This window comes from Pieris brassicae, chromosome 10 (genome assembly GCF_905147105.1).
Source record: "Pieris brassicae chromosome 10, ilPieBrab1.1, whole genome shotgun sequence".
In the NCBI taxonomy this organism is placed as follows: Eukaryota; Metazoa; Arthropoda; class Insecta; order Lepidoptera; family Pieridae; genus Pieris; species Pieris brassicae.
The window spans coordinates 4,090,615-4,118,573 of NC_059674.1; the positions used below are offsets into that span (position 1 = coordinate 4,090,615).

Below are 27,959 nucleotides of genomic sequence, written 5' to 3' on the forward strand. Positions count from 1 at the left end.
CCTGCTATAGGTAGAATTTTAACCCAGAAAGATTTTCTTATCGTAGTAGAAATTGCAAAGTGAATATGAGTAAAAACGGTTGAACCAAAATTTTCTTAGGAACACTGTCAGTGAGATAACATTGATCTGTATGATGAGCTGTAGATCCGAGAGTAAGTTTTATATTATATAAGAAAAAGTCCTCCACCTTGCTTATCTGTTAGATCGTTACTGTTATGGGAAGAGCACAGAATTCAGATGTGTTAGAAGAAATTGGGGCAGTGGTTCCTCCTGTTTCATAAAGAGAAACCTCAAAAACACTGGGAATCGGCAACCATTGCTAGCTCAGATGATCTTGCTCTGAGATGCACTACGTGTACGGACTCTTAGTTATTTTCGTACAACCGATATTTTTTTATGTAATAGGAGGCTAACCTGATGTTAAGTGAGGCCTATGTGTCCATGGGCACATTACATTGCTAGAAGGCTCGCAAGTGCGTTGCCTTTTAAGAATTGGTACATTCTTTTTTTGAAGGACCCTAAGTCGAATTAGTTCGGAAATACTTCAGTTGGTTCCACATAGTGGTGGTGCACGGCCAAACTGCCTTAAGAATCGCTTGGTTGATACATTCACATGAGTTGTGCTGTCAATTATCTCGTATGATAATATTTTTTTCTTTGTTGCTGCTTAAAACAAAATTACTCCTTCCAGAAACGTACAAGCCATGACAGATATAAAAACCGAAATAGGTTATGCTCGTGCGTGGGTAAGACTGTCGCTAGAAAAGAAGTTATTATCAAAACATCTAAGAGAACTCCTCTCTGACACAACCTTACTGAGGTCCCAGTACAAAAGGACTGCGTTCTTGCGTTGCGAAGAAGAGAGGGAACAATTTCTATACCACTTGTTAACGTTGAATGCTGTTGACTATCACTGTTTTACGAATACATATCCTACTACAAGTGAGTGTTACATTTTATAGTATTTGTAGTAATCATAAATATCACACTAAATTGTACTTTAATTTGAGTTTTTGGTATCAAACTTAACCGTCATTGAAGATAGAGTATCACGATTAATATATTATAGAAGAAATAAGGATTTAAAAAAGGTGAAAATCAGAACTTGACTGTTTGACTGGTTGACGGGTCTTAAAACGGGACAATCACGTAATGGGATGACTGTGATGATGACACTTTTACCCCTTTAAAGGAATAATAACACAGAATAGTAGAAAATAAATGAAGTCAAAGACTAAGGGGGTTGTCTAACTGTTAAATAAAGTTTCTCCCAAACGTAAAAAAAATCACAATACAATTCATACGATAAAATCGAAACTACATTTTACATAACATTTTCAAAGAGTTGAATATTGCATTTAAAACTTCTTGAGTTTCTTTAGTTTATATTAGCTTTTGTTTGTTAATAGTTAAAGGTAATAGGTAAAGTTCTAAACTTAATATTAATTTGCATAAAATCATGCGTTGCAATGACATCTTAATTCCCCTTAAATTTGCAGAGAAAACCGCTAAGTTGATACTTTAGCTGTGATACTTTTTGACATTCAACACCTTTTGTCTTCAGTCACCGTGAGCACGCACGCTGTAAAGCACGCGAAACGTCGGGAGAAATTTAAAATTATTTAAAAGTTATAAGTTTATAATAATAAATAGCTTCAATCGGGTAAAAAAGTGTTTTCTTTCAACCCCCAAGTTAGCATCACTGGACGCACTCCGCTCTATGCGTACCTAAAGGTTTATAATTATGTATTCTTATTGTGATAGAACCTGAAATTTTACTATTAAATTTTTCAGAGTTACCATATAGGGTACTCATAGTGCCGTCGCGTAAGGCGAGTCAGACCACTGCCAACTGCTGGCTGTCCATATCTGGGGCTAATGGAGAATCGACACCAAAGATACCGATTCCACGAAACACTAATGAATTTGTTTTTCACGTGAGTAAATAACTAGGTTTTAAATTTTAAACATGCTTGTACAACCACTAGATGGCGCTAGTAAAGGTCAGATTCAAATTGTGTATCTATTTTTCGTATCAAAAGCTTACTTATACTAACATAATACAATAAGTATTCTATTTTTAATGTATCTATGTTTTTTTTTGTTCCTGTTTATTTTTGTCTTAATAACTGTGTATAACATGTATTTTTACACTTCTTGCCTATGTAATTTAATACTTTTTTCTATAGTCACAGTGGTTGCCTCGAAAAAATCGCTCGAAAGCGATAAGGCCGCCAGTTGCTCTCCTTTTGATTTAATTATGTTCAATTTTTTTTTTATATTGTAATGTAACGAAGTGTTATTATAATATTGGCGAATGATCATGAAAAAGACCTAAAAAGTTTATATTGCCACTGATTTTTTTTTTATACTTACAAAACAATTACTAGTTAGTACTAATAAGTGGAGGTCTTTCGTGATAAGTGAACAAGCCGTAAATTGTAAACAAATAACTCAAAGCAACCTTTATATATTTTTAAAAGAAGATCCACATTTAATAAGAATACATTAATATTTCTCTTATGTCTCTTACGCGTTTAAAGCAGGGTGAGATTCAGCGCGACTGATGATCCCCGTATGTCCAGTAGATCGTTGACATACGGGAGGCGTAAAGATAATTCCCGTTCCTGAAACCTTTAAATATCCATATAAAATGATTAGAGCAGTGTTGGTCTAGAGGCTCCAGTGTACGACTCTCACCCCTGAGGTCGTAGGTTTGAGTTCCGGCTGTGCACCAATGTATTTTTCTATGTCCGCATTTAACATTAGCTCGAACGGTGAAGGAAAACATCGTGAGGAAACCGGCTTGTCTTATACCCAAAAAGTCGACGGTGTGTGTCAGACACAGAAAGATGATTACCTACTTACCTATTAGATTAACAAATAATCATGAAACAGATATAGAAATCTGAGGCTCAGACCTAAAAAATGTTATTAAAGTATTAAAACTTAATTTTGGGACTCTATTTTTAATTATTGTCTAAATTTGTATATCGAGTTGTAATATTATGTAACTCTTTCGGTGGGCTTTAAATATCTCTTATCTGCGATCATATGGCAATTAGGTATCTGCCTGTGGCTTTAAAAAAAACTCATTATTTTAATAATCAGAAGTAATTAAATAATTTCAGCATAAGAACCTCGGCATCCTTTCCACGTTACGAATTGGTCACGACAACTCCGGTTTATCGCCACGTTGGTTACTGGATCATATATATGGGAGAAACGAAGTCACTGGTCATACATATTTGTGAGTATTGATATTTTATAATCATTTATATTATTCGATTTTATTGCATTGTCTATATGTATATAAAGGTTCGTTTGTCTCGCAAAAACTCGAGAATGGCTGGACCGATTGGGCTAATTTTGATATTGAAATAATAGTTTACGGACCGTTTAAGCAATGTTTATACATGTATAATTTATATATAATAAAAACTCCGGCTTTCTTAGTGATTTCCTTAATCGTGGTAGTTACGCCCCCAGAGAGTATAGCCAGACGTAGACATTTCGTTTCCATCTTCAAAACATATGATTTGTTTTGGTTTTTTAGTAAAAAAAAATATTTATCAATATTCTGTTTGTAATTAAATTAATTAAAAAAAAATATTTATAATAATGGTTTGTTGAGATTTTCGGTAGTTTTACGTTAGGTTTGTTGGTTCTTGTTTGGTTAAAATAAAACTTCCTAATAATTCGTAGAGAAGAGGTGAAGATGGAATGTCTTTATTTTTTAAAACTGTAGATGTATATACAAAAATTATCCTACACTGGCCACTAGTGGTAACATGTGGTACCAAGATGCGAAGGGTGCGTAGACGATAAAATCGCGGCGCGGCAAAAAGTTGGTCCTTACCACACCCGTCCACCCGACCACAAGCGCCGTTTCCCGCGGGAAATCTTCAGCGCGGTACCGCAGGCGACCAACACCCAAACCAGCGCCCATCACACCCAACCGGTTGTTTAAAAAAATATATATATTTAATATTTACATACATATAGCAACCGGCTCAACCTGGGCCCCGCCCAACCCCGACACCACCTCATCTTAGTGAGGTGCGGGATTGATATCCAATAGTAATTTTTTTAGTTGGTCCTTTTCTGCGCGCAGCCGTTGAAGCGTACGAACGTGTTCTCAGAACAGTTCGATATCGTGGTCTTAGGATAACGCCAATTAACTGTTCTTTTCAGAACATATTATTGTTTCATGACGTTAACGTGTAACAACTGTCCTTGTTGAACTTCACTGTTTCATTACGACACGTACTAATCACCTACAAGATGATTGTTTTGTATTTAACGTACATACAGGGAAACGTCTTTCGGGTTTATTTATAATAGTTATAATGATAATTAGCCAGTGGCTAGGTCTTGGCCTCAGATTCCATACGTTTCTTCGAAAAATGTTATTTAGCCTTTTGTGTCTGAAATAATATAGCCATTGCTTTCTTGTCTTCTGACGTAGGAGCAATTGTGTACAAGAACAAAATTCCGTTAGTTAAGAAAAACACTTTTTGAACGGATTAAAGCTATGTATTATTATTAAAAACTCATAATTATTTACATAATTCTAAATTTTAATCCGAGGTTTCGCGTGCTTTCCAGCGTGCGTGGTCACGGTGACTTTCCGTTCCGTTCAGTTAGTTACCCAAACCGCTGGAATTTTCCAAACGCTTCAGGGTCGTATGCTTAACCCACTAGGGAAGCACCGTTCTATTACGAAAAATATAGGAATTTATACAATGTGAACTGTTCAACGTTTAACTCGATTTTTTTTATTTCCAATAAAAAAAATGTTTTATAATAAATTATCAATGGCGCTACAACCTTTTAGGTCTGGCCCTCAGGTTTCTGTATCTGTTTCATGATCGTTTGTGAATTGAATAGGCAAGTAGGTGATCAGGCTTCTGTGCCTGACGCACGCCGTCGACTTTTTTAGGGTCTAAGGCAAGCCGGTTTCCTCACGATGTTTTCCTTCACCGTTCAAGCTAATGTTAAATGCGCACATAAAAAGAAAATCCATTGGTGCACCGCCGGGGCTCGAACCTACAACCTCAGGGATGAGAGTCGTACGCTGCGGCTACTAAGCCAACACTGCTCAAAAAAAATATTTATTGTGGAATATAAAAATTGAGGGAATTTAAAACAAAGCAAGTTTTCAGTTTGCGATACGTATATTTCAGTATGGAGATCTATGTGGGCATTTAACGTGTGCAATAACGTGTACGAGTAGGTTTATCAACAATTTTCTTAGAACTATTAATATGATCTGAATCATTACATATTCCGAGTTTCATCAATTGGTTAAGGAGTTTTCATACAGTTCAGCATTTGCCTAATAATATAGTGGCAGGTGTTTTGATTAGGTAAAAATTTTCAATATACCTTTGTCGATATAGTATAGAAGCACCTCGCTCCCGTAACCTTCTCCTTTGAATAAATATGACTCCATGATATGCTCCTACCTTCCAGGTTCCCATGCAACAGATGGCTAGGGACTGGCGTAGATGACGGGTCTACTGAGAGGGTGCTTGTAGCAGCCAGATCTCGGCAACGTCAGTCCAGGCAAAGTGAACATGCGCAAGCGGCCGTTTCACCTACTACAACGCATTTATCAACCTCTACTATACAACATATGATTGGTAAGTGTTTAACGATTGTATGTTTCTTTCTAACTACTTGTAATTATATTAAATAGTTTAACAATACATATTTAGAATTACATCATAATTGACGAAGGCTAAAGCGTGACTTTGTATGGTTATCGTATTAAAAATTAAATAAAATATCGTTCATTTAGATACAAAAGGAAACTTTTAACAATAATATAAGGGAGCGAACAGCCTTATCGCTTTCCGGTTCAGGATGAACTTAATTTAATGGAATGATGAATTTAATGGAAACATTAAGGAACATAAAACAATATGAGAAAGAACAAAAAACCAAGGATGTATCAAGTATGTATTATGGCTGACGCACTATAGTACATACATAATACATCCTTAATTTAGGAAGCTAAAATATATATTTATGAGAGAGATAGAAATAATTTAATAATAATTTTTTTTTTAGAAATGTGAAAAATTCTAGATTATACAAAAACATATAATGATAATACAAAAATAAAATCTTTCTAGGCTATTTGATTTTAAAAACCATTTCAGGTGTAGTGACCTACACAAATTGCTATATTTTAATTCAGTTAAGGCTTTAAACATTTATAAAATTCAGACGTAGAATAGAAGCGCAGACCATAAGGATTTCGTGTGCCTAGTTTAGTTCGTAGTTGGCGGCGCTGGCGTTGTTTTCCGTCTCTCATAGTTATGCTAAACGGGGAAAACGTCCGTCTCTGTCGCTCCCTTCTTCGTGTAGCTTCGTGTTCAGACCGCAGCCTTTGCCTTCAGAGCGCCCTTAAAGACTGTGCTTTTATCCTAACGTCTGAATTAGTTCCTATGGCGTACCACACTTACGAACACGTAAACAAACTTTTTTTTTACATGTTAAATATATATAATACGAAAAAAACAGATTTCAGCGAAAGTAAACTTCTGAATAGTATTATTAAAGACATTATTTACTTTCACCGATTCGAATGATCTGTCATAAATCGTTTTGTCCTACGTGACGGACGTATAAAATCAATATAATCATCATTTACGAGTTATTGTGCGTGTGTTTTGGTAATTTAATCTATAACGGATATACGTCTGCACTAACAAAGGATCAACAATTTTGTATATTTCATTGGTTCTTAATATTCTAGGGGATTGCGTTAATGCGATAGTTAAATGGCATTATCAAACAAAGCGTGAGAAAGATGCCAACTCGCTCAGCGTGTTATTGTGTGGCGAGAATGGCTTGGTTAAATGTTTGGAGCAAGCGTTTCTATGTGGTTTCAAATCTGCAAGACTGTTCGGGAAGAATCTTTTTATTTGGGATTATTTTAGTAAGTTTTTTGCAACTAAAATAAATTAACTTTTTTCATAAATTTTGCAGTGTTTCAATAGAATTCATATATGTACTGGATTTTCTATATATACAGCATTATCTAGATTACCCATTTGTATATTATATTAAGCTCCTGAATTCTAATTTATAGGATTGTACATGTCAATAATGTTCGCTACCGAAGAACTTCCAAACCCAATCTTTCGCCAAGAAAATAGTGTATCAATTCCTTAAAGGCCGCCAACGCACTCGCGAGCTTTCTAGCAATGGGTCCATGGGCAGCGGTGTCACTTAACATCAGCGTCCTGCCTGTTTACGTTCTGTTATATAAAACACCTAGATACTCTATGTCAATGCTAGAAATACACCTTTCTGTGGCGTAAAGATGAACTTTTTTTCGATCTTTCTAGAATCAGGTTTTGTATTTTCTTTAACAGTGAGAGTGAAAGACGAATTCAAGATGAGCTTGTGTGATGAGGGGAATTTACAAGGAAACAAGAGTTGTGGCGTTGCGTACAATTGCCGGCAGGACCAGGAGCACAGAGCTATATGGAGGTGTTATTGCCACTTAATGGACGAGATCAATTCGGTTGGAAGGACCTTGGGAAAGGATGGAAAGTTTCAGTTATTTGTTTGTCTCAGCTTGCGGTAAGTATTTGGTTTCCAAATTTAAGAATTGTCATTCACAATAAATCTTGGTCATACAATTTAGACCTATTCAACATCTTTTAAAAATCATCTACATTGACGATTCTCAATCATATCTACTTAATTGTGAGAGTATTAAATATAAACTAGCATTAACTTTACTTGTACGCAAAATGAGAGCGTATTTTATTTATCCTGTCATACTCCGGGCAGAGTGTTGCCATCGATGTTAAAATTATCGTTTACATCAAACTCGCCGTCAATAAAAAAAAATTGCTTGTCTGTAGTCACTTTACTGACGATAGTTGAACGTGACAACGTCATAAGAAAATACTGATGGAATTTGTTGCATTTTTCATTTGTTTGATTGAGTTACATTTATTTGTACCCATAAATACAATTATGTCATTTTTTATTTAGAAGTAATATGTCTGGCAAATGAAAGATACATATACAATACAAATTGTACGCTGCCGAACGCGGAGGCCGATTGTGCCTCTTTGTCGCTCGTTGCGCGCTCTCGCTTGCACTTTAAGCCTTAAATAGAACGCCTCAGAGCAAGGTCACGCCGCAAGAGTCATGTTTTTTCGTGCGTGCAGCCGGCTCCATCGAATTATAAGACGTTGTCACGTCAAAAAGTTCATTCTAAAATGCAGCCCCTGTCCAAGTGTATTACTTAAAAAAATTATACTTTTCAGTGAACATTGGCTTCATAGAATGCTTGTGCCGATGTCAATGACCCGCGTGACCACAGAGATGTATGAAGAACAAAGCTTTCTTCGTAAGCGTGGTTTACTTACGTTTTTGAGGCAAATATTGGAACCGCTCGATGAATTTGATATTGTTCTAGAAAACTCTTTAACTCAAGGTATTTAAGTTTAAAGGAACCTGTCATTCTCAGTGAAATTGGATATCAGATTTAGAAATTGCTTTAGTTGCAGTAAGAGATGGAAAATTTCTTACATTAACTGATAGCTTTTACATGAATGTGTAAAAGCGCGTGGCGCTAACTTGACAAATGACATATGGGGCTGACAGTTGACACTTGATCTTCGTTTACGGCTACGCGTCAATTTGTTATCACCATCGCTAACATAGAATTGTCAAAACAGCCAGTCTATATATGAATAGTTTGCGTTACAATGCAATACTTGAAAACGATGTGAAATTTTAAACAACAAAAATAAATTGTCAAACTGACATGTCATTTGTCAAGCTTTAAGAGTTGAACCACCAGCGCAATTTAGTCAGCGCAATTGCGCAACGCATTATATTCATATACAATTGCAATAGGGATTTTTTATTAAATTGTTTAATATTTTTTCGTTCCGGAATCTGTTTTTAGTGCTTTAATCATGTATTTTATTTTTATTAAGACTTTGTTGTGAGAGTGATAAACATTGAACTATTTTAGGCATATTATTAGTAGTTTAGACAGAAATTATGATGATTAAATTTTCCCTACGTTTTTTACCTCAAAATTTAGAAATTTTAAGAGAAATATGTCCTACTGTCTACATATTATTTATATTTTCTTATCTTAATAGTAGGTTAAAAGTCAAATCAAATATAAAGGCTGCTCAAATTTATCGCTTTAAGTATAAGTTTGCATACGTTAATAACAGATTTAAACAATTCGTTTGTGCCTCTGGGCCCTGGAACAGACGGAGACATTATGACGACAAATCTCGGTGCAAAATTCAAACCATTTTTATTGGAATGTTTAAATGAGAAGGAGGGTTTGAGAGACTCAACTAGCCCCAACTAGCGACAAAGGCTGTGCCATTTTAACTGGGGCGTAAATCGAATGGACGTCCGAACAAACAATTTTCACATCATTTTTTTTTATTCAAACGAAATCCGCGTAAAAGAAATTTAAGTAGCTGTTATATTTGAGGGGCTTTTAGGCATCTGTTATACGTTCGATTGCATGCAAAGAATCTAAAATACTCTTAAGAAAACGATATTATATTCGATACTCATAAAAGATTTTAGATTTATTAGGATAAGATTTTTGAACATGGTTATTTTAGTTTTTATTTTTGTTATTTGAAAAACCAAAGATATTTTAAGCTATTTGATTCAGAATACAAATGATGTAAGGAAAGTGTTTTGCGTGAATGTGATTGGTCAATGACGTCTCACGTACGACATGTGTCATATGTCACGTTTGACATATCACAATCGTGCTATTGTGTTATTTCGTTTAGTAAGTTCATTAAAGTAACGAACTTTATGTTTTGTTTGCTTATTGTTAGAGTCTTCTATTAAATTTTCACACAAAACTTTCGAGGTAGCTATGAAACATATCGTCCATAAGTTAAAATAATTGAAGCAATCTAAGACAAAAGACTAGTCTGCAATTGTATCTGTGGTGTACGTAAACTCCGGATAAATTACTCCAGCTAAGCCTTGTTTACTAAAGCATTAATTTATTTTATGTTCGTTTCTTTAATGAACGCAAGCATCTCAATTTTTTTAAAGTGATATTTTAATTGCTTGCCAGTGTATGGGAACCATGACTCAACATTAATATATTTTATATTTATAGAATTAATTTATTTCCAATTAAAATAGCTAAGCCAAACTCAATAGTGTGGCTGAGGCACTTTGACATTGAGTTGTCTTTGGTATGGAAATAAACGTCACATGCCACAGGCAACAACGCCAAAAACAGTGACGTGACGTTTTAAGTAGTTTGAAGTTAATACTAATGTGTGTCTTGGGGTTAACACTAAACTAAAATTTATTGTTAAGAAGGTCCGCTTCATATCCCGTTGGTTACGGGAACCACAACGGGATTTTTTTATGTTGTTTAGCAATGAAGCTCTCTTATGATCGAGTTTATATATTTAACTTACTTAACCAATGAATTGATGAATGATGTTTTGTCTCTTAATACAATAGAGATCGCACAATAGAAAGGGAGAGCACAAAAATGACAATGTATACAAAAAATGCTGTGTATGAAATTATAAATTATTGTTATTTTTTTAGTTTTTTTAATTGTTTAATATTGAATAATGTAATATTAAGTGCCGTCCTGCACAATTATTGTAAACAATTTGTGCTGTTTTCATTATATCCGTCTAGTTACGTTTTCATGTGCCAAAATGAAATACAATTTCTGATTCCACAATTTTGTAGCTCTTAATTCTTTTATTAAAATAAGGTTTGTCTATTAATTTAAGTTAATTATCTGGACATTACATTCTGCTATTTCGGATAGTATCCTACAGATGGCGCGATTTTAAAGTGACTGTTACGACAAGTATGAGTTACATTACAGTCAAAACCCACTTAAAAAGAGCCTTTTCCGCGAGCATTTCAACTTCCTGACAAATCGTCTTTGTACTGTATGTAGTTTATTATATTACTGTCTACTAGATGGCGTGGTTTAATGTTGACACGTGGGTTAATATATGAAATTGTATCGGTTTATTTAAGCTTCTTTACATTATTGTTAAAAATGGCGATAACCACCTTCAAAGCCAAAAAAAATCGGTTTAGAAGATGGTGCACTTTTGTAAGCTAATAATAATGTAATTTGTCATTAATGTGTCAGAATTGTTGACACGAGCATGAAAATGTTTTTTTAATTAATATTTTTAATAAACAGCCTGTATTTATATGTGGTACAGGTATAGATAACATAAAAATCCCAATATGTTTCATAATGTTTGTTTCATAAATAAGTAATTGAAAAAAAAATCTTATGTTTATATTTATAAAATGGATTTTGTTTTGTATTCTTGACGGCACAGATCTCACGGAACTCGATTATATTGTGTAAACGTAAAAAATAATTCTTATATATTAAATTAATTGACAGCGTATATTCACGGTCATCAGTTATGAGAGACGAGGTATTTTATTATCCTGAAATATAAAATATACGAAATATTGTACAATGACGTTAACAAAAATATTGTAACAATATTTTTTGGTCGTATAGTACAATACAGTACCTTTTCTTCTTATTGTAAGTATTTTTCAATAGATTCCACAGATTTTCTACGGATACTGTTTTCTGAAGTAAATTCAATTACAAATTAATTGTTTATAGAGCTCGGATTCTAAAGAACGATTCATAGCATAAAAAGTAGGTTTGTTCGGCTTGGCTGGCATGGCTAATAGAAAACTTCGGATCTACTTCCCATGATTACTTGTGTAATGCTATGGTACATATTATAATATATATATCAATAGTTTGAAAGGCAAAAATAATTCATAAGCAAATCGTAAATATTTTTGAAATTTGCATTACTTTATCTAAGTCTTCCTAAAATTCTTTTTATGTATCTTATCGGAACCAAAGAGCATACCTAGTGGCTAAAAAGTATAGTTAGAAAGCGTTATTTTGCTGTAACGTAAATACTTATAACCTATAATAAATGTGTTAATTAGGTACTTTTTGTTTTATTAAAAACAGTGAAGTCTTTAACAGTTAGCTCTATAATATTAAAAAACTATTCAACCCTTCTCAAACAACAAAATTTATCTAAAATGGTAGTAGTAATAGTATTTCCATGAAAATTTAAAATACATATCGCAATTTGTAGGTATATAACCATTTTGTGTGTGCTGTATTGTTTGTGCATGGTAAGCATTATGTACTCATGTTCCATTAAGCTGTCCCGGCTTTCTATTGAATAATAAAATATAATTCAAGTTACGCCTTTTTACACATCAAAGGTTAGTTTATAACGACAAACGCTTTTTGTGACATATATATATATATAAACTGGTGAAAAATCTTTATTTAAATATATAATTAAAACCCTCGTTTCATATTAACAATGAACATAATACTGTATGTAGTTATTTTTTTATTCTATACCAAAGTAACTATTACACATCAACTTATTTTCACAATCTGTGATATGAAACCACTCTGTTCATATAGAAGATATCTGTATATCTGTGTCTGTAATATTACCACAGATAAAAATAAAATATGTCAAAAAAATAAAAAAACACTATTGCCATGTAGAGGGCGCTGTACGGCTTGTTGTCCGGTTTTTCATTCGACATAAGACAAGTAAGATGGCGGCGATTAATGTGAAAGGCGAAACGTTGTAATTTTTCTGCTTGTAAATAAAAGTAGCAGCAGTTTTCAAACGTTCAATAACAATAAGAACCGCGACGTATATTTATTACGCAGTATAGATAATACGTGACAGTTTTGTGACTAATTTATGACGGTTCAAGTGCTTCTCCGTTTCACAATAGACAAAACCCGTCGTCACGAGCACAAGAAGAGTCTAGTCGAGGCCATATTTACGATGTTATCTGTTTTGTGAGCGTCCACTGAAACCACATTGACATTATTTATAACAAAACTATAGAGATGGTACGTTTCCTCAAGCTTCAGTATTTAAATTTGTAACAAACGATCCATAACCTGGATGTAAGTATGTTGTAGCGCATTGACGCTACTGTATGAGCGGCAAATTATCATTATCATTCGATTCATCGTCTACTTACTTCGTCATAACAGATATATTGTATAAACAGTTTTATTTTTTATAAAAGTTTTCGAAGAATAAACACCGAAATATACATTACAATTTGTCTCTTATAAGATGCCCATCATTGTTATTGTTTATTAATGACATGTTGTTTCTTTTCAGGAGTGCAATTCAAGTACATAGAGGAAATATCTAAAAAGATGATAACAAGTGCTGCATTTAGTGGTATTTGATAATTTTACATTTGTAATTTAAATTATGGATGAAAGTGTGGACTTATATTGATATTATAAAAAAAACAATAACAAGACGGAGGTGGTAATGGATCCAGTAGGACCATGGTCAGCATATGCTTCATACAATCGGCTAGCTGGTGTTCAGGCTGGTGCTGCAAGTGGAGATTTTCATCACCACCTGGCAAGCAGTGGAACAGGTTTAGGCAGCCAATCGGTGCCCTCAACCACAAGCCAATTGTTACTGCAGGCAGCTCATACAACTGCATCACTTGCAGGCCAATTGGGCTCTACTACTGCATCACCATTTAATCCTAGTAGTTTTTTGTCTCCACCAGCTGTAAGTTATGATGCTGTTTTCTCGCCATTATTTCACCACGCAAATCCTAAACCAGCACACTACAGTTCTTCTTTACAACACCGCCAAGTCATAGCGCAAGCTCAAGCTGCTGTGGCTTCTAAGCAGTCATCTGTAGAAACTGAACTATCCTCATTAAGAGAGAACTATTCTCATCAGGCAATTGCCGCACAAGGGACTTCATTTTTTGATCAGCCTACAACTCCTGGTGGGACAGCAGGCCTAAGTTGGCAGGGCAATAATCAACTACCAAGTCCATTTGGAATTCTACCTCATGAAAGTGTTGTGCCGTCATCACCCAGCCCAGCTACAACAAAATCAGGGGCAACTTATGAAAATTTTAATGCCCATTTTGCTGCAGCTCAGACTTTAAATAATCACATAAACTCACAAATTACCAATGCTGGTAAACAAACGAACAGGTCGGGCTCTCCAGCAACTGCAGCTAAACAACCTGTATCTTCAGCACCTTCAACATTTTTCCAATCTCCTTCAAGTTACGGAAATCAAAGTGACAATTCATATAGTACAAGTGGTTCTAAAAGTGGACTTTCAACACAACAGGATTATGCGGGAAGTAAGTCATATTCAAGTTCTGCAAGTTCAAGTGCTCATTCCCAACAAACTTGTATTGTGTCAACTCCACCTGTAACCTCTTCCTCGACCCCTCCAACAAAAGACTTTCGTTCCTCATCTTCCAATTCAACTCGCCCTGCATCCATATATAATTCCCAATCCCCCAAAAGTGCCAGTAGTGAGAAACCATCCCGACCAACCAATACTAGTAGTGGTTTTGTATCTCCCACGCCTAAGGCTCCCCAGGTTCAAACTAAAGCACAAAGTAAAGTTTATCCTGAGATTAACAGTGAACAAAGAAAGAGTTGTGAATCTATCGATAAACTTCAGCCACAATCTTCTCCTATTAGTTATTCAATTATGGATGCTCCCGGTAGGTTAAGTTATAACAGTGCTAATGGAAGTTCTAAGTCAAATAGAATAGGTAACTCTCCTTACTCATCATCCCAGACTTCCAGTTTCAGACATTACCAAAGTGGTAATAACGTTGAAACTGATTATCATGTAAGAGCTAAGAGCAGTTCTAGCACTGACACTGGTTATTCTAGTAGTAGCTCTCAAAACGGTCCTGATTGTATAGGTGCAGGCAAACGACAGAGTCCTTTGCAAGTAGCCCCACAAACCTCACCTTTAGGTCACAGGTCTAGCCCTGCTTATCCCATTTATCACAGTCCTATGAATTCTATTCATTCGCCACAACATGGAGATCATTATGGTAAAGTAAATAATGCTGCACCAAGATCTCCTTTAGATGCATCTATATCCAGACCCCCATCTCAAAATAGTCAAGTTGCCTATCCTTCAGTTATCACAAGAGCACTAGGTATTGAACAAGCTAAGTCATTTAATGATAATCGGTATGACCGTAACCAAAATTCAGCACCCAATTGTTGGGAGTCAGAACGGCAAAGAAAATTTGCTAGTAATAGTAATAACGGTGGAAGCTCTACTAATTATAGTAATATATCAGAAAGTAATACTCATAATGAAAAGACAACGTCTCAATCTCAAAATTCTTTGGATAGGACCCTAGGCTTAAGTGAAAAACCTAATTGCTTTGATAGTAATAATGTAGCTTTACAGGATTTATCTAGCTGTCGCGGTGATCCTATGAGTATAGTTAAGAATTTACAAAGCCTACAACAAAGTTGTCAAGTACAAGAATCAAAACCAAGTAAAACTGTAACACCTGTAGTGAGTGCTCCTCCAGTAGCTAAAGTTACCAGAAGAAAAAGTACTGAAAAACCTATACCACATTCAAATGAACTTACAAATGCCGCAGTTATGGCTGACTATTTAGCTAGTAGAATACCGCCACCAGCACATAGTTCAACAAATAATCAACAGCAAAATGGCAGCTTTTTTGACTTTGAGAGATGGAACCTTCCTCCACCCCCTCCAAAAATGTTCCCTGGAACATCAGCTTTTGGTTCTCAGGCCCCTTTACATGCTAGTAATTTTAACCAACATCAAGCCTTGGCAATGCAGCACAGTCATGCATTAACATATTTCCCCCCATTTCACTTAGGGCCCCATCCTGACTTCCAATCCTCTGTGGAGTTAACACCTTTATCTTCATTCAGTGAAACTCCACCTTCGGCTTCCTCGTCATCGTTTTCAACTCCTGAAACTCGTGAGGAGGAACAGCCCAAGGTGGTAGTGCCCAATATAGAGGAAGAACTCGGTTTCCTTGCAGAACAACGCGCTAACACTTCGACGACGGTAGCACCCACTTCACAGCAGCAGAATCTTAACAGTGCCTCGCAAGACGCTACTTCGAAAGTAATGGAAAAAAAATTCAACGTTCCCGTCACGGGCCCGGGGTCGGGCTTCATGGCTTCTTATTTAAAATTTTTACAAGGAGAACGCGACACGTCTCCTCCGCCGGCCGGCCGAGGCGCTAGAAAATCTACGTGGTCGAGAACGAACACAAATAGCAATACCGTCAATAACAAGGCATTTAATCCCAACGAAGTCCCAAAAAACCCATGCGAGGCAAACTCAACTCAAAGTGCGAATGGCGCCATGGCCTCCTCGAGCGTGCTGAATGCCGGGATGGCTCTGAACAACCCGGTGATGAGTCCGGCAGCGGGTATGAACGCCGCGGGTTTATTGGGTGCTAATCAGCTACATGGAGCTCAGTCGAACCTGTTGGGTTCGCAGGCGAAAGGCGTCGAGTTGGATGACCCGAGATATTATCATTTGACTAAGGACAGAAAAAGAAAGTACGACGGCACCGAGGAGGCCGCCTACGACGCTGAGGAGGAAGCGCGACGGATGAACAAGCCTGTGCTGAACGTGCCCAGTACGCCGCTGAACGACAAGGCGAAGAAAGGGCGCGCGGCGCTGAGCAAAGCGCCTCCGTCGGCGGCCGTAGCGCCCCAGCCCGCCTCGGCCAAGAAACCCCGAGCCCCGGCCCCCGCGCCTGCGCTGCAGCCGGTGCCGCAGCAGCAGTACTATTACCAGCACCAGCCCGACGAAGGTGCGTTCAATTTACTAGATTTCCATTTGAGAAGTAGAGCGCGATGGTGAAGAACTAGCCCTGAGGCTTGTATGACAGGAGCAAGCTAACTGCCTCGGCAGCTAAACGTGAAAACTTGTTACACTTTAACTGTGATATGTAAAATTTTTATTAGATGAAATCTATTATTATTATTGCCTGTAAATAGTTTCTATGGTAAAATGTGATGTATCTGTCTTAGAGTTCGATATTTTAGGGTTACTCTGTAACAAGATTTCACCATGATTGTTGTTTATGACACGTTATTAGTGCCATTTAATTGTAAATTGTAGAATTTGTGACTCTTGTCATACTCGCTTTTGAAGGGGTGCTACCATAAATAATTCCAAAAATGTGGTATATTTTTCTATGGGTTTGATACCAGTGGGTGTCTTGTAAATATAAAATGTATTGTATTTACAGTATTCGGTTTAGTTTGTACTTATGATAGTGTATTCATATTTCGCTGTTAGCAAAGTGATTTTATATTATAAGGAAGATGAACTGCATAATACTTTGACAGTTAAGCTGAGAAAATATGTATTTAGAAGGACATGCCCGGAATATACGTTTTGTATTTCTATTTGTTATTTGTTTCTGCACAATTCTCAATATTTTATGTAAATACTTTTGTATAATAGGAGGAAAATCATAAAATAAATGCGAGTATATTACTGACTATTGTGTTACATAATTTTAGTTTGTAATTATTCCTGGTAGCACCCTTCAATTCGCCGATTTAGGATAACATGTCCATTGTTAATGCGTTATTTATTAGTGAATAAATAAATGTTGTAATACTCGTAACATGGTATAACGTGCACATGTTATCCACATTGGTGAAGTTCGTCACCATCCCTTCCCTTCCCATCCCGCCATATTTTTGCAATTTTATAATTTTTAATATAACAATTTAGGTTAATATCTTGGATTGCAGGTAATATATTTTTATTAATTTTTATTGTAAATAACTTAATATTTTTTAACAAGTTTCTATGTTAGTAGGTGCTCATTCTGGTGCTTTGGGGTATGGTTACGGATCGACGGAAAATGATGCTAATTCAAACCGGAAGTTGCATAATATTAAAACTCATCAACAAATTCCCAATACCGGTCAAATAGATAATTCACGGCCCATTGAAGAAATGCCTTATCAGGTAACTGCATATTATCTCTAGCTATTTATTATTTGTGTATGGCTTTGATTTCCAATGTGGAAATATCGTATGTGTATTGGAACACACATAGATTTCGACTGCTTATCAGAACACCTTGGGTACTACCGAATTAAGAGGGTGATTACCCATGCTATGTATGTGCTACCTTAGGAATCTCTAAATCTGCTGGGCCGTTGTTTGAAAATACGTTAAATAAATATTTTATTTAAATAGTACATTTACAGACATTTTAATTGGACTTATCGCTTCTTGACCAATAAAATTATTTAAAAGACCCCTTTAGCAGCAATAGCAGTGTTAACCCAGTGGCTTCATCATGCAAGGTCGTAGTTTCGGTCCCCAGATGTGTACCAATGCTGTTGTTGCGAGTCTAACACTCGTACGGTGAAGGAAAACATCATTCTATATCGAAGGCCCATTACTTTTAAGAGGGCATTATAAGTTGGGTTCTTTTTAATAAATTAAATCGGATTTTTTATATGGTAAAGTTAAAGTTGTGAGAAATTATCAGAAAGTGTTTTCCGTATTTTTGTTATTACATTCATCAAATCGTTAATTGATTTTGTCATATCGTAATTAATTACCAAATTATTGCGCTTGTCATATAAACTGCAATTTTATTTATTTTTGTATATAAATAGTTCATATTTGATATTTGTCTAGTAAATACTAATCATGATGGTTTCTAAACCTATTACCGTATAAAAATAAGTAGCGGAGTTATGCAGATGCCGTACGTGAGAGCGGTTCACTTAAAGGCCTAACATCCATGCACTCCTATTGTTATAAAGCAGTTTGCCCCCTTTTTAGTATGGAACCTATTTTTATTTACAAATTCTATTTCGGGATTAAATTGTCCATTGTTATTGCGTATTTATCGATTTAGAGGTAAACATGTAATTTACATTTTCAGTCTGGCGAGTTTGTAGCGTTAAAAAATGAATTAGCAGAAATGTGGCCTACGATATGGAGGGTAGATGGAAAAACGCTATTACAAAAGTACGAGCCCTTCGAAGATAACGGAAAAGTTTTGTACAGGAATATATCAACGGTAATTTTTTTACGCATTTTTAGAGATTTTTGAGTCCCTCCACATTTAACCAGCTATAACGTTTTTCTCTAACCCCCCCCCCCCCCAGTAAAAACTTATGTTACCTTTTTAACTTAAAGGGGGTAAAGTCGCTAAAATATCTTGAAGCTTTTAATCACGTTAATTTTATTCAAAACATTGCCATTGTAACTTGCAAGACACCCCCCTAACGTAATACTTGAACGCTCCATAATTAGATTGAGCCTCGGATCTTCTACAAAATAGAAAGAGATACCTAGAGTGGAATTACATGTCATTATTTGTATGTAAAAAAATTATTATCATCATAAGTTAATTTTATACAGTAATCATCCCATAATATTGACTTTTCAGTATACAGTATGGAATCCCGAAAACAAGAAATTATACACGCAAGTGCAAGTGAAAATTCGTTCTCAAACTCACCTCGAAACAATAGTAGAGTTAGTGAGGAGTGAACTCCAAGGAGACGACTGTCATTTCATAGAGAAGAGGATGCTTGAGACCCAAATGTATCAAGAGAACTTCGAAGTGTATATACAAACGTTAATATCACACGCCTTGGACCCTAATTTCCTAACAGAAATATTTCAGGAACAAGGTGAGTAAATATTTATTAACTAGCTGCCCACGCGAACATCGTTTCGCCTTAATATTTTTAATTTAGGATTGTCCATTAGTCACGTGTTGTCTTTTTAACATTTTTAACCCCTCCCTCCCCATACGTGGCGATTAGAACTACCCCCCCAACCATAAAAAATCACGTGTATTTTTGGTACCTACAAAAAATCTTAAAATTTTTATAATATTGTTTTCAAGTACCGGTACAAAGTATAATCAAATCCTATTGTAGACAATTAGTCTACTATACCTAGTAAAATCTTACTATACCTAACCTACCTACCTTGTGATATTTCGTGATTATTGCCGAGCCACATTCTCGAATTCGTCCTGTGCGATTTGTGTTTATAAACATTTTGCGATTCATTTTTATTTATGTAGATTGATTCATAAGGCAAACTAATTGGGAACCTTATGGAAACCCATATTATATGGTATTTAACAGTTCTTTTGGTCCCGTTTCCTACGAGGCATAGACATATTTCTGTGTTTATTTTGAAGGCATGGTTTTCTGTATCTACCAACGCGATCGCAAGGTTATAAATGTTTAATCCGCTAAGCCGAGCCCCAGTTTTAATCTTTCAGTTAGCAAAGGTTTCCACGGGACCTAGATATATTCGTGACCAATGTATAGAGGCACCTAAATTTTCATATGTCAATACCATCGGCCTACATTGAGTTTTCATACGCACTTGTGTACACTTAATTACCAATTTACCGAATTTTGAGTTGAATTTGAATTTTTTTTTAGTACGTAATCAGATAACTAATTATTAGACTAATTATCGTAATATTTTTTTGTAGAATTTTAAATAATATTTATTATGCATTTATATTTCATTCTTAATTAAACATTAAAATTGATCTCATAACCACGATAAATTCCGTGCAGTAGTTTTTTAGTTCACGAACAGAAAGGCAGATAGTTGTTGTAGGACTTTTGGTATTATATAAAGTTAGACATTGTTGTTGACGTCTTTGTAGGGCTTATCACGCTCTAAAACTCTAGAACTAAATATATCTCTCATCGTTAAGGCAGTGTCTGTGAGAAACGTTTTTTTCTCAGATTTACTTTGCAATTCCGCCTACCACTAGAAACTCTTTTAATTTGTCGGGTTAATCAGCCTGTCACTATGTATGAAAGCCTATATAGGCTTTCTATTGAGCCGGAATTACATTACGAAATAGGCATGCACGTGAAATCAGTTTAACGAAAGTAATTTCGTAAAATAATTAGTGTCGTGTAATCCACAGTAATCCAGTATTTTTCTATTATCAATGTAGCTAAAGAGATGTTTATCTATTACCTAATAAAAACGACGTTGGTGAATTTGAGGATGGTTAACAAGAATGCATTTGGATGCAATGTAGCTACTCTCTGAATTAACAGATGAAGATCCTTAGAGTTATAAAAACTATTTTCGATTGAGAAAAAATTATTTATTTTTTTACTGTGGTCTAAATGAGTGAGTGTCTAACAAAATATCTAAACAAGATTGATATGTCGAGAAGCGTTTTCAGCAAAACTTAAACTTCAAATTACGCCGCATTTTTTAGGAACTGGAAGTAGGTTTAAGTGTTTATCATGCGAATGAAGGGTGGCATCAAAATACACACGTCCGCACATCACAGGTGCGACACAATAGTTCCAAGTCTCACACAATACATCATGAAATTGGTTGCATGAAACTAATTTCACCAAAAAATTGCGCACGCAACTCATTCATGAAATTAATGCATGATTTACGAAAATATTAAATGACTCGTGAAACTGTTCGACATAGTATTTTAAGCTAATAAATATCAACGTAGCATTCGGGAGCATTCAAGTATTACGTATTTTGGGGGGGGGGGTCCCTCTTGTAAATTTTCCACTTTCCAGTACTTTACACCACATAATGGTAAGTTTTAGGTATAAAGAGTCACTGGGGTTGGTCACGTAACGTTTACTATTGGATACAGAAACGTTTCGGCGCGTTTAATGCTCCCTTACTACTAATACTTATTTATAAACAAACCAACACAGAGTATAAATATTTTGTCACGTTCTTTCACACGAGTGAGAAAAGGACTATACATTCAAGTATTTACACGCCTGCTAATATTTCCAGACGAGTACTTCCTGTCGAACGTGAAAACGGTAGACGAGGTCACAGAGACTATGAGAACACGCGTGTCAAGTGGGGTCTGTGGTGGCGGTAATGGTTCCCGGTCTTTGGATGCGGCGGTAGCCACATGGCCAGGGTTAAGTGTGGCCGCTGGAAATGGTGTTTGTAGAGCGTGTGTGCGGCCGGCAGTTGCAAGACTACTGCTCTACGGACAGCCGTATAACCCTGCTACGCTGGAACCCGTCCAGCCAGATGCAAGACTGGCGTATGAGAAGGTATGTTTCTCTTTACTGGAATTGTTAATATTTTTTAAGACACCTGCGGCTCCAAATCAGTACGATGTACGTCATCGTACTGATTTGGAGCCGCCCTGGAAAGCGCTATCGAAGTAAGTCCTTCTTCTAAAAATACATAAATATTTTTTTAAATACAGTTGCTCAAAAAGTGGCGTATTGCAGGGACGTATAGCGTTCGGAATGGGGGCTAATACACTCGAGCTTTTTCTTTACCTTTTCCGCTTTTTTTTCTCCTTCCCAACTGTCAAAACAATCTCTATTAAAAAGAAGAAACTAACCACGAAGCTTTTATGATTAATGTATTTTTAAAATGAAGCTACTAATTTGTTTCAATATCAGATTTAATTATTTGATTCAACGAGTTATCTTATTACATATCAAAAAAAAATCTACTGAAGATTTGGCTATATGGGCATAGTTTCATTTGCCTACCCAGAATGGTTGAAGATAACCAAAAAAAATCCCTACTTATACTCGTTTACTGTTGGCGCCATTTTCCAAAAATGTTCTTGCTAGTTTAGTTGTTTATTGCACAAAATGCTTCGGAAAACACTGTACCGGAATAGTCAAACAGTCGCTACATATCTACATACGACATAGACATAGACACAGTCGCTACAAACATAGAATTTATTGCGTGGAGAGAAGAGAAGAAAGCAAATAGTTTTATTAAATGGTTTATATTTTTCTTTAACTGTATTAAAAATAGTTGTTCACTACACGTGCGGAGGCATCATTGCAACTTGTTCTTGTCTGTTCTGTCGAACTGTTGACTGTTCATTGGAGTTTCAATATATGGTATAGGAGATTCTTCTATTATATAACAAATTGTTTCTGTAAAGGTAGGATGGAAAAGACAAGAAAGGATGCTTGGTTTTTTCTCAATAAGACAGTATCACTTGAAAATATTAGATTTTAAAGAAAGAAACATTTAAGAAAATCACTTTTTGAACGGATTGAAGCTATGTATTATTATTAAAAACTTATAATTATTTACATAATGCTAAATTTTAATTTTTTTCCGACGTTTCGCGTGCTTTTCAGCACAGAAAGCAGCACACACAGCAGAATTTTAAAATATTCTCCAATATTTACAGGCTGGATTTAGCTTTATTATGAGTTAAAAATATTTGTAACACAAATTCCAGGAGTTCCTAGTGTGTGCGGCCTGCTGCGGCAGAGTTCAATTGTACTCGAAGATATCCCACCAGAAGTACCTGATGTACACTGAATGCAGCAAACGCGTAGCCGAGAAGCGAATGCAGAACCCCAGCAAAGATACCACTGCCATACTCAATGAGCTACTGGCCGATGAGCCGTGGCTCTCCCAGGTGAGTGTATCCTCCCTTACGGAGTCATTCCAAATGGAGCCAAACGGGTTTGCTGGTCATGATGACCATGAGTCATGGGGTAAGATTCTGAAACGAGATTTAGCGCTAAGGTGCCATTTAAGTATTACGTAAGCAGATTTATCCCCCCCCCCTCCTGCCCCTTGTCAGCAACTAACCAAATATCTCAAAAATAATAGTGTATAAACTTGTATAAACAAAAAAAATATTCATTTTTTGTAGGAGTTCTCGAAAATGCGTTTCGTTTGCAAGCATAAACAATGTGTGGGTAATATGTGTAAAAAATAAAAAATCAAAGGACAATAGTAATACTTGTACCGCCCCTAAGTCTCGACTCAGACTCTTTACACAAAATAACTTAAACTATAAGTAGATTAACATTATACGTTCATAAAATAAATTGTTGGGTTTTTTTTTAATTGACGGTAGTTACCAAATATTTTATACTCCATGAAGTTTCGATGCCAATTTTTACAGTTGAAAATTTGTACCTGGTCGAAACTGTTTTGTAATAACTGTCAATATATTAAAAAGACCTGCTGCAACCCTTGCTATGGTATGTCTTCGACGTTTGGGTTTTTATACTGGTTTCCTCACGATGTTTTCCTTCACCGTGGGAGCGAGTGTTAATAAGGGCACATAGATAGTCCATCGGTTCATGACCGGGGATCGAACCTACGACCTCAGGAATGCTATTCTAAATATTTTTAATAATTTCAGTTCTTGTATTGGCTTTTATTTTTTATTGGATATGAATTTTACACTGTTGGCCTAGTGGCTTCAGCGTGCGACTATTATCTCTGAGATCGTAGTTTCGATCTCCGGCTGTTTACCAATGGACTTTCTTTCTATGTGGTGACATTTAACATTCGCTTGAACGGTGAAGTCGTGAGGAAACCATCATCATCACCACTCCAGAACCAATCATCTACTTGCCTATTAGATTCACGAGATCACGAAACAGATACAGAAATTTGAGGCCTAGACCTAAAAAAATTGTAGCTATTTATTTTAATTTATGAATTCTTTTTTATTTAGCTAAGGTCACCTGTTTGGACATGTTATTTGTGAATTAAATAATAATCAAAGTTTTTTTTTTTTTTTTCAGTTATTCCGTGACGTGCGGCATTCTTGGGCGGAAGCAGAGTCGTGGGAAAGAAAAATGCGGCACGCGATGTCCAGACAAATGATTTAACATACGATGTAACGTGGACAATTTATATGTGATTTGTGACATCGCTAGCATTTAATTAGATTAATATACAGTTGAATATAACGCCATTTAACCACCATAGTTTATTCCATGTCCGATTCTAGGGGGGAAATATTTTTTTGCAAATCTTCACGGACTATCGAATAGTTTCTATGGAAATTCGGAATTAAACGGAAGCCCGAAAAGTATTCGTGTAGTAAATAACTATCGTATGACAAAACTGTAGTTTAAAAGTGCGTGCTTTATTCACTTAAAAGCCTGACATTTTAATATTATGTTTATAATGAAAAATGTATGTCTGTCTGTTTTAATTGGCGGTGAAATTGACGTGGAATAAATTATTGGTTTGGTCCATATTTGACTTATCACATACCAACATCACTTTAGGCTGTTACTTATGTTAGTTGGTGCCAATTTTGCTGACTGTACCTCAAAATTAAATAAAACATGCATTATAATGACACTGGTAAGACTGCAATTCTTGGAGCTAAACCGATTTTGATGAATTTTAAGTGAGTATGACAAAGTATTAAACGCTTATTAGTGAAATAATTTGACATACAGGAGTCGCACTTAAGTGGTGGTTTTAAATAATTTAACAATAATTCTACAAAAAAATACATTTACTTTGAAGAAACTAGCAACAATTTTAGGACCGTATTCCAAAAGGTATCTCGAGCCCCAATCTCCTCTTGAGCACTCTCAAACATGTTAAAGTTGATTTGACAGCTGTTGAAATCAGATTTAAGTTTTGATAATACGAATATTTGCGTTTAATACTTTTTCAAAGCCACAACAACGTGCAGGCGGAGTCGCGCCTCGACACTAGCAATACTTTATTTTTTGTGGTACAGTGATCTTTTAAAGTGCGCAAAGGAATTTTGTATAATTGTTTTGCACAAATACCTATTACAGTACGTTTGTTAGTGAAATTCAAGAATAAAATCTATATAGAATTCTCCTTTACCTCAAAACTCGATTAAAAACGAAAAACGTAAAATCTATTTTTCTTTGCCAATTCAAAGATTAAGTAAAACTCAGTGATGGAAACAATTGGGAGAAAACCGGCATGCCTTATACATAAAATCGTCACGTATCAGGCACGGAAGTCACCTAATTGCCTATGAGAATGATCACGATTCAGACCTTTTAGGCCTAGACCTAAAAGGTTGCATCTACACTTGCATTATCCAGATCAAAATATTACAGATACGGCATTTAAAACGAAAAACGCGTAAAAACAATTTTTCTTTGTCAATTGAAAATTAAGTAAAACTCTCAGTGAGGAAACCGGCATGCCTTATACTAAAAGTCGATACGTCGGTCACAGAAGGCTGATCACCTACTTGCCTATGAAAATGATCACGAATAGACATAAAAGGTTGCACCTACACTGATATTATCCAGATCCAAAATATTACACTGAAGTATTTCCGAACAAATTCGACTTTCATTTTCACAATTTTTTTTACAATTCGATTAGGGTCCTTCCTAGTCCGAGCGTACTAATTCTTGAAAGGTCAGCAACGCACTCGCGAGCCCTCTGGCATTGAGAGTTTCCATGGGTGGCGTTATCCCTTAACATCAGATGAGCCTCCTGCCCGTTTGCCCCCTATTTTATAAATAAAAAAAATACAGATACGGCATTTTAAATGAAAAACGCGAAAATTAAAAAATATCAAAATTGAATTTATAGTGACAAAATTAAAATATACTAAATGTTCACTAAGAATTCCGTCTAATTCGTTTTCTAATAGTATTTATATACATCACATATATCATAAAACTTGCTAAGGCTCAGTTTATATATCCAACACAGGCTTAATTGCCACTCGTCGTTTGAGATTGCATTTGGCAATTTAATAATTACGACTTGTTAGATGCGAATAGTATAACAAATTATTTTTGGACTTGTAACGCGATTTTATTTAAATTATAGCCTTAGTTAAATTTAACTAACTTTAACCTAACATTAAAAAAAGAGTAATGTTGGTCTAGGCTTTAGCGTGAGATGACGTCTTAGGTTCAACCCCGGCTGTGCAATGGACTTTCCATGTGGGCATTTTACAGCACTCGAACGGCGAAAACGTAAGAAAACCTCTAAAACTCAAAAAAGTCGACGGCGTGTGTCAGGCACAGGAGGCTGATCACCTACTTGCCTATTAGATTGACAAATTATCGTAGAACAGATACAGAAATCTGAGGCCCAGACCTAAAAATTTTGTAGCGCCACTGATTAAATCAACTTTTTTAAAGTAAGCTCGATTAATTTAACATTCGCGTTTATTCGATAAAACATTTGACGAAACTTTACTGATATTCAGTTGTCTCTGAGTGATACTAACCAACCTACTGTACTACGGTCTACTATTAGGTCTAAACAAAAGCCTTATAAAATACGTATTAAACAGCAATAAGTGTAAATATTGATGTTTGTGTGCAATGATGTTATGAATCTAGACTTACTATGATGACACACGACCCTTATAAATGATATCGTGTTCGTTACTATGGTTACCATTATGATGTATGGTAGTATAATTTCGTTCACGTCTTATTTACGCCGACTGTTCCTGAATACGAAACATGGTCTACGTGTCGTGGTCGTTGCTATGGTTACCAATAAACCATGGACACAAAGGTTTCAGTCAGAAATATATACTGCATTGGTAATGATTGTAAATCATTAATTAAGTTGTCACATGAAGAACTTTTAAAAAAAGAACCTTATTCAGTAATGCGATTCTACAAATAATAAATGATATAAACTTTATATAATATATACATATTTTTTAAAAGACAATTAGTATTTAATTTGGTGGTACCAGATACCGCTAAAAGATATTCAGTTTAACAAATTTTAATAAAGTAAATTTATTTTGTTTATTCCACGTGAATAGTGTGAATGTGTCGTCTGTGCCATCGTAGTAGTCGCTGTACAATACAATAAATATGTTGTACAAAAAAAATCATTTTATTTATAATCTTTATTTAAGACCAGAATGTAAAAAAGTTATTTGGAATGGTCCATTTCGTCCCATTTCCATCATTCCAAAATTTCGTTATTCATCCATCTGAATTCTACATTCCTAGCTCTAATTAACTAGTGATTTCTGTATGCAATAAAAATTTTGGTATACCCTCTTTTCTACTACCCTCAATTTGAGTAAAATGGTCGAACAAATGAATGCGATATTACCCTTATTTTAAAAGCTAGATAAGTAGATGATATTTTGTATAATTGCATTGGGTTGTATAGGTTAACACTATCTACACTGATTACTGTAAGCATATATAGGTTCTACATTTACAGAGTTTATTGTTTAAGATTGTATGATATCAGCTGGTCGAAATAAAAGTATTTATTTTGGTCGAAAATTTTCTGATT

At 35.4% G+C, this 27,959-nt stretch overlaps 2 protein-coding genes across 5 annotated transcripts in view; both read left to right on the forward strand.

Annotated features, from left to right (window-relative positions):
* LOC123714882 (DENN domain-containing protein 5B) overlaps positions 1–11,949 on the forward strand; it is a 30,374-nt gene extending 18,425 nt beyond the window's left edge. For 2 of the 3 annotated variants that reach the window (XM_045669510.1, XM_045669511.1), the window contains 7 exons: positions 692–942; positions 1,795–1,937; positions 3,132–3,250; positions 5,476–5,645; positions 6,767–6,949; positions 7,389–7,599; positions 8,298–11,949. In XM_045669510.1, coding sequence (XP_045525466.1) covers positions 692–942; positions 1,795–1,937; positions 3,132–3,250; positions 5,476–5,645; positions 6,767–6,949; positions 7,389–7,599; positions 8,298–8,475 — 1,255 coding nt within the window. In that variant the 3' untranslated portion in view covers positions 8,476–11,949. Of the gene's footprint in view, positions 1–691; positions 943–1,499; positions 1,553–1,794; positions 1,938–3,131; positions 3,251–5,475; positions 5,646–6,766; positions 6,950–7,388; positions 7,600–8,297 lie in introns of those variants that run through there. The other variant, XM_045669512.1, reaches the window with a different exon arrangement.
* A 681-nt stretch (positions 11,950–12,630) lies between these two features.
* Positions 12,631–26,146, forward strand: LOC123715817. 2 transcript variants are annotated; one of them, XM_045671140.1, is made up of 9 exons: positions 12,631–12,952; positions 13,233–14,238; positions 15,934–16,719; positions 17,743–17,894; positions 18,829–18,966; positions 19,339–19,585; positions 21,717–21,988; positions 23,158–23,340; positions 24,467–26,146. In XM_045671140.1, exons 2-9 carry the CDS (start codon positions 13,392–13,394, stop codon positions 24,551–24,553), a joined length of 2,712 nt encoding a protein of 903 aa, XP_045527096.1. In that variant the 5' UTR covers positions 12,631–12,952; positions 13,233–13,391; the 3' UTR covers positions 24,554–26,146. The 2 variants fall into 2 exon arrangements, with proteins under 2 accessions (XP_045527096.1, XP_045527095.1); XM_045671139.1 differs by having other exon boundaries at positions 13,233–16,719.
* The last annotated feature ends 1,813 nt before the right edge of the window (positions 26,147–27,959 follow it).

Excerpts from the sequence above, each read along its gene's own strand:
- LOC123715817 (XM_045671139.1), top strand. The coding sequence starts at position 13,392 with ATGGATCCAGTAGGACCATGGTCAGCATATGCTTCATACAATCGGCTA. Across the intron at positions 16,720-17,742 it reads CCAGCACCAGCCCGACGAAG|GTGCTCATTCTGGTGCTTTG; the intron begins GTGCGTTCAATT and ends CTATGTTAGTAG. Across the intron at positions 19,586-21,716 it reads AGAAATATTTCAGGAACAAG|ACGAGTACTTCCTGTCGAAC; the intron begins GTGAGTAAATAT and ends TAATATTTCCAG.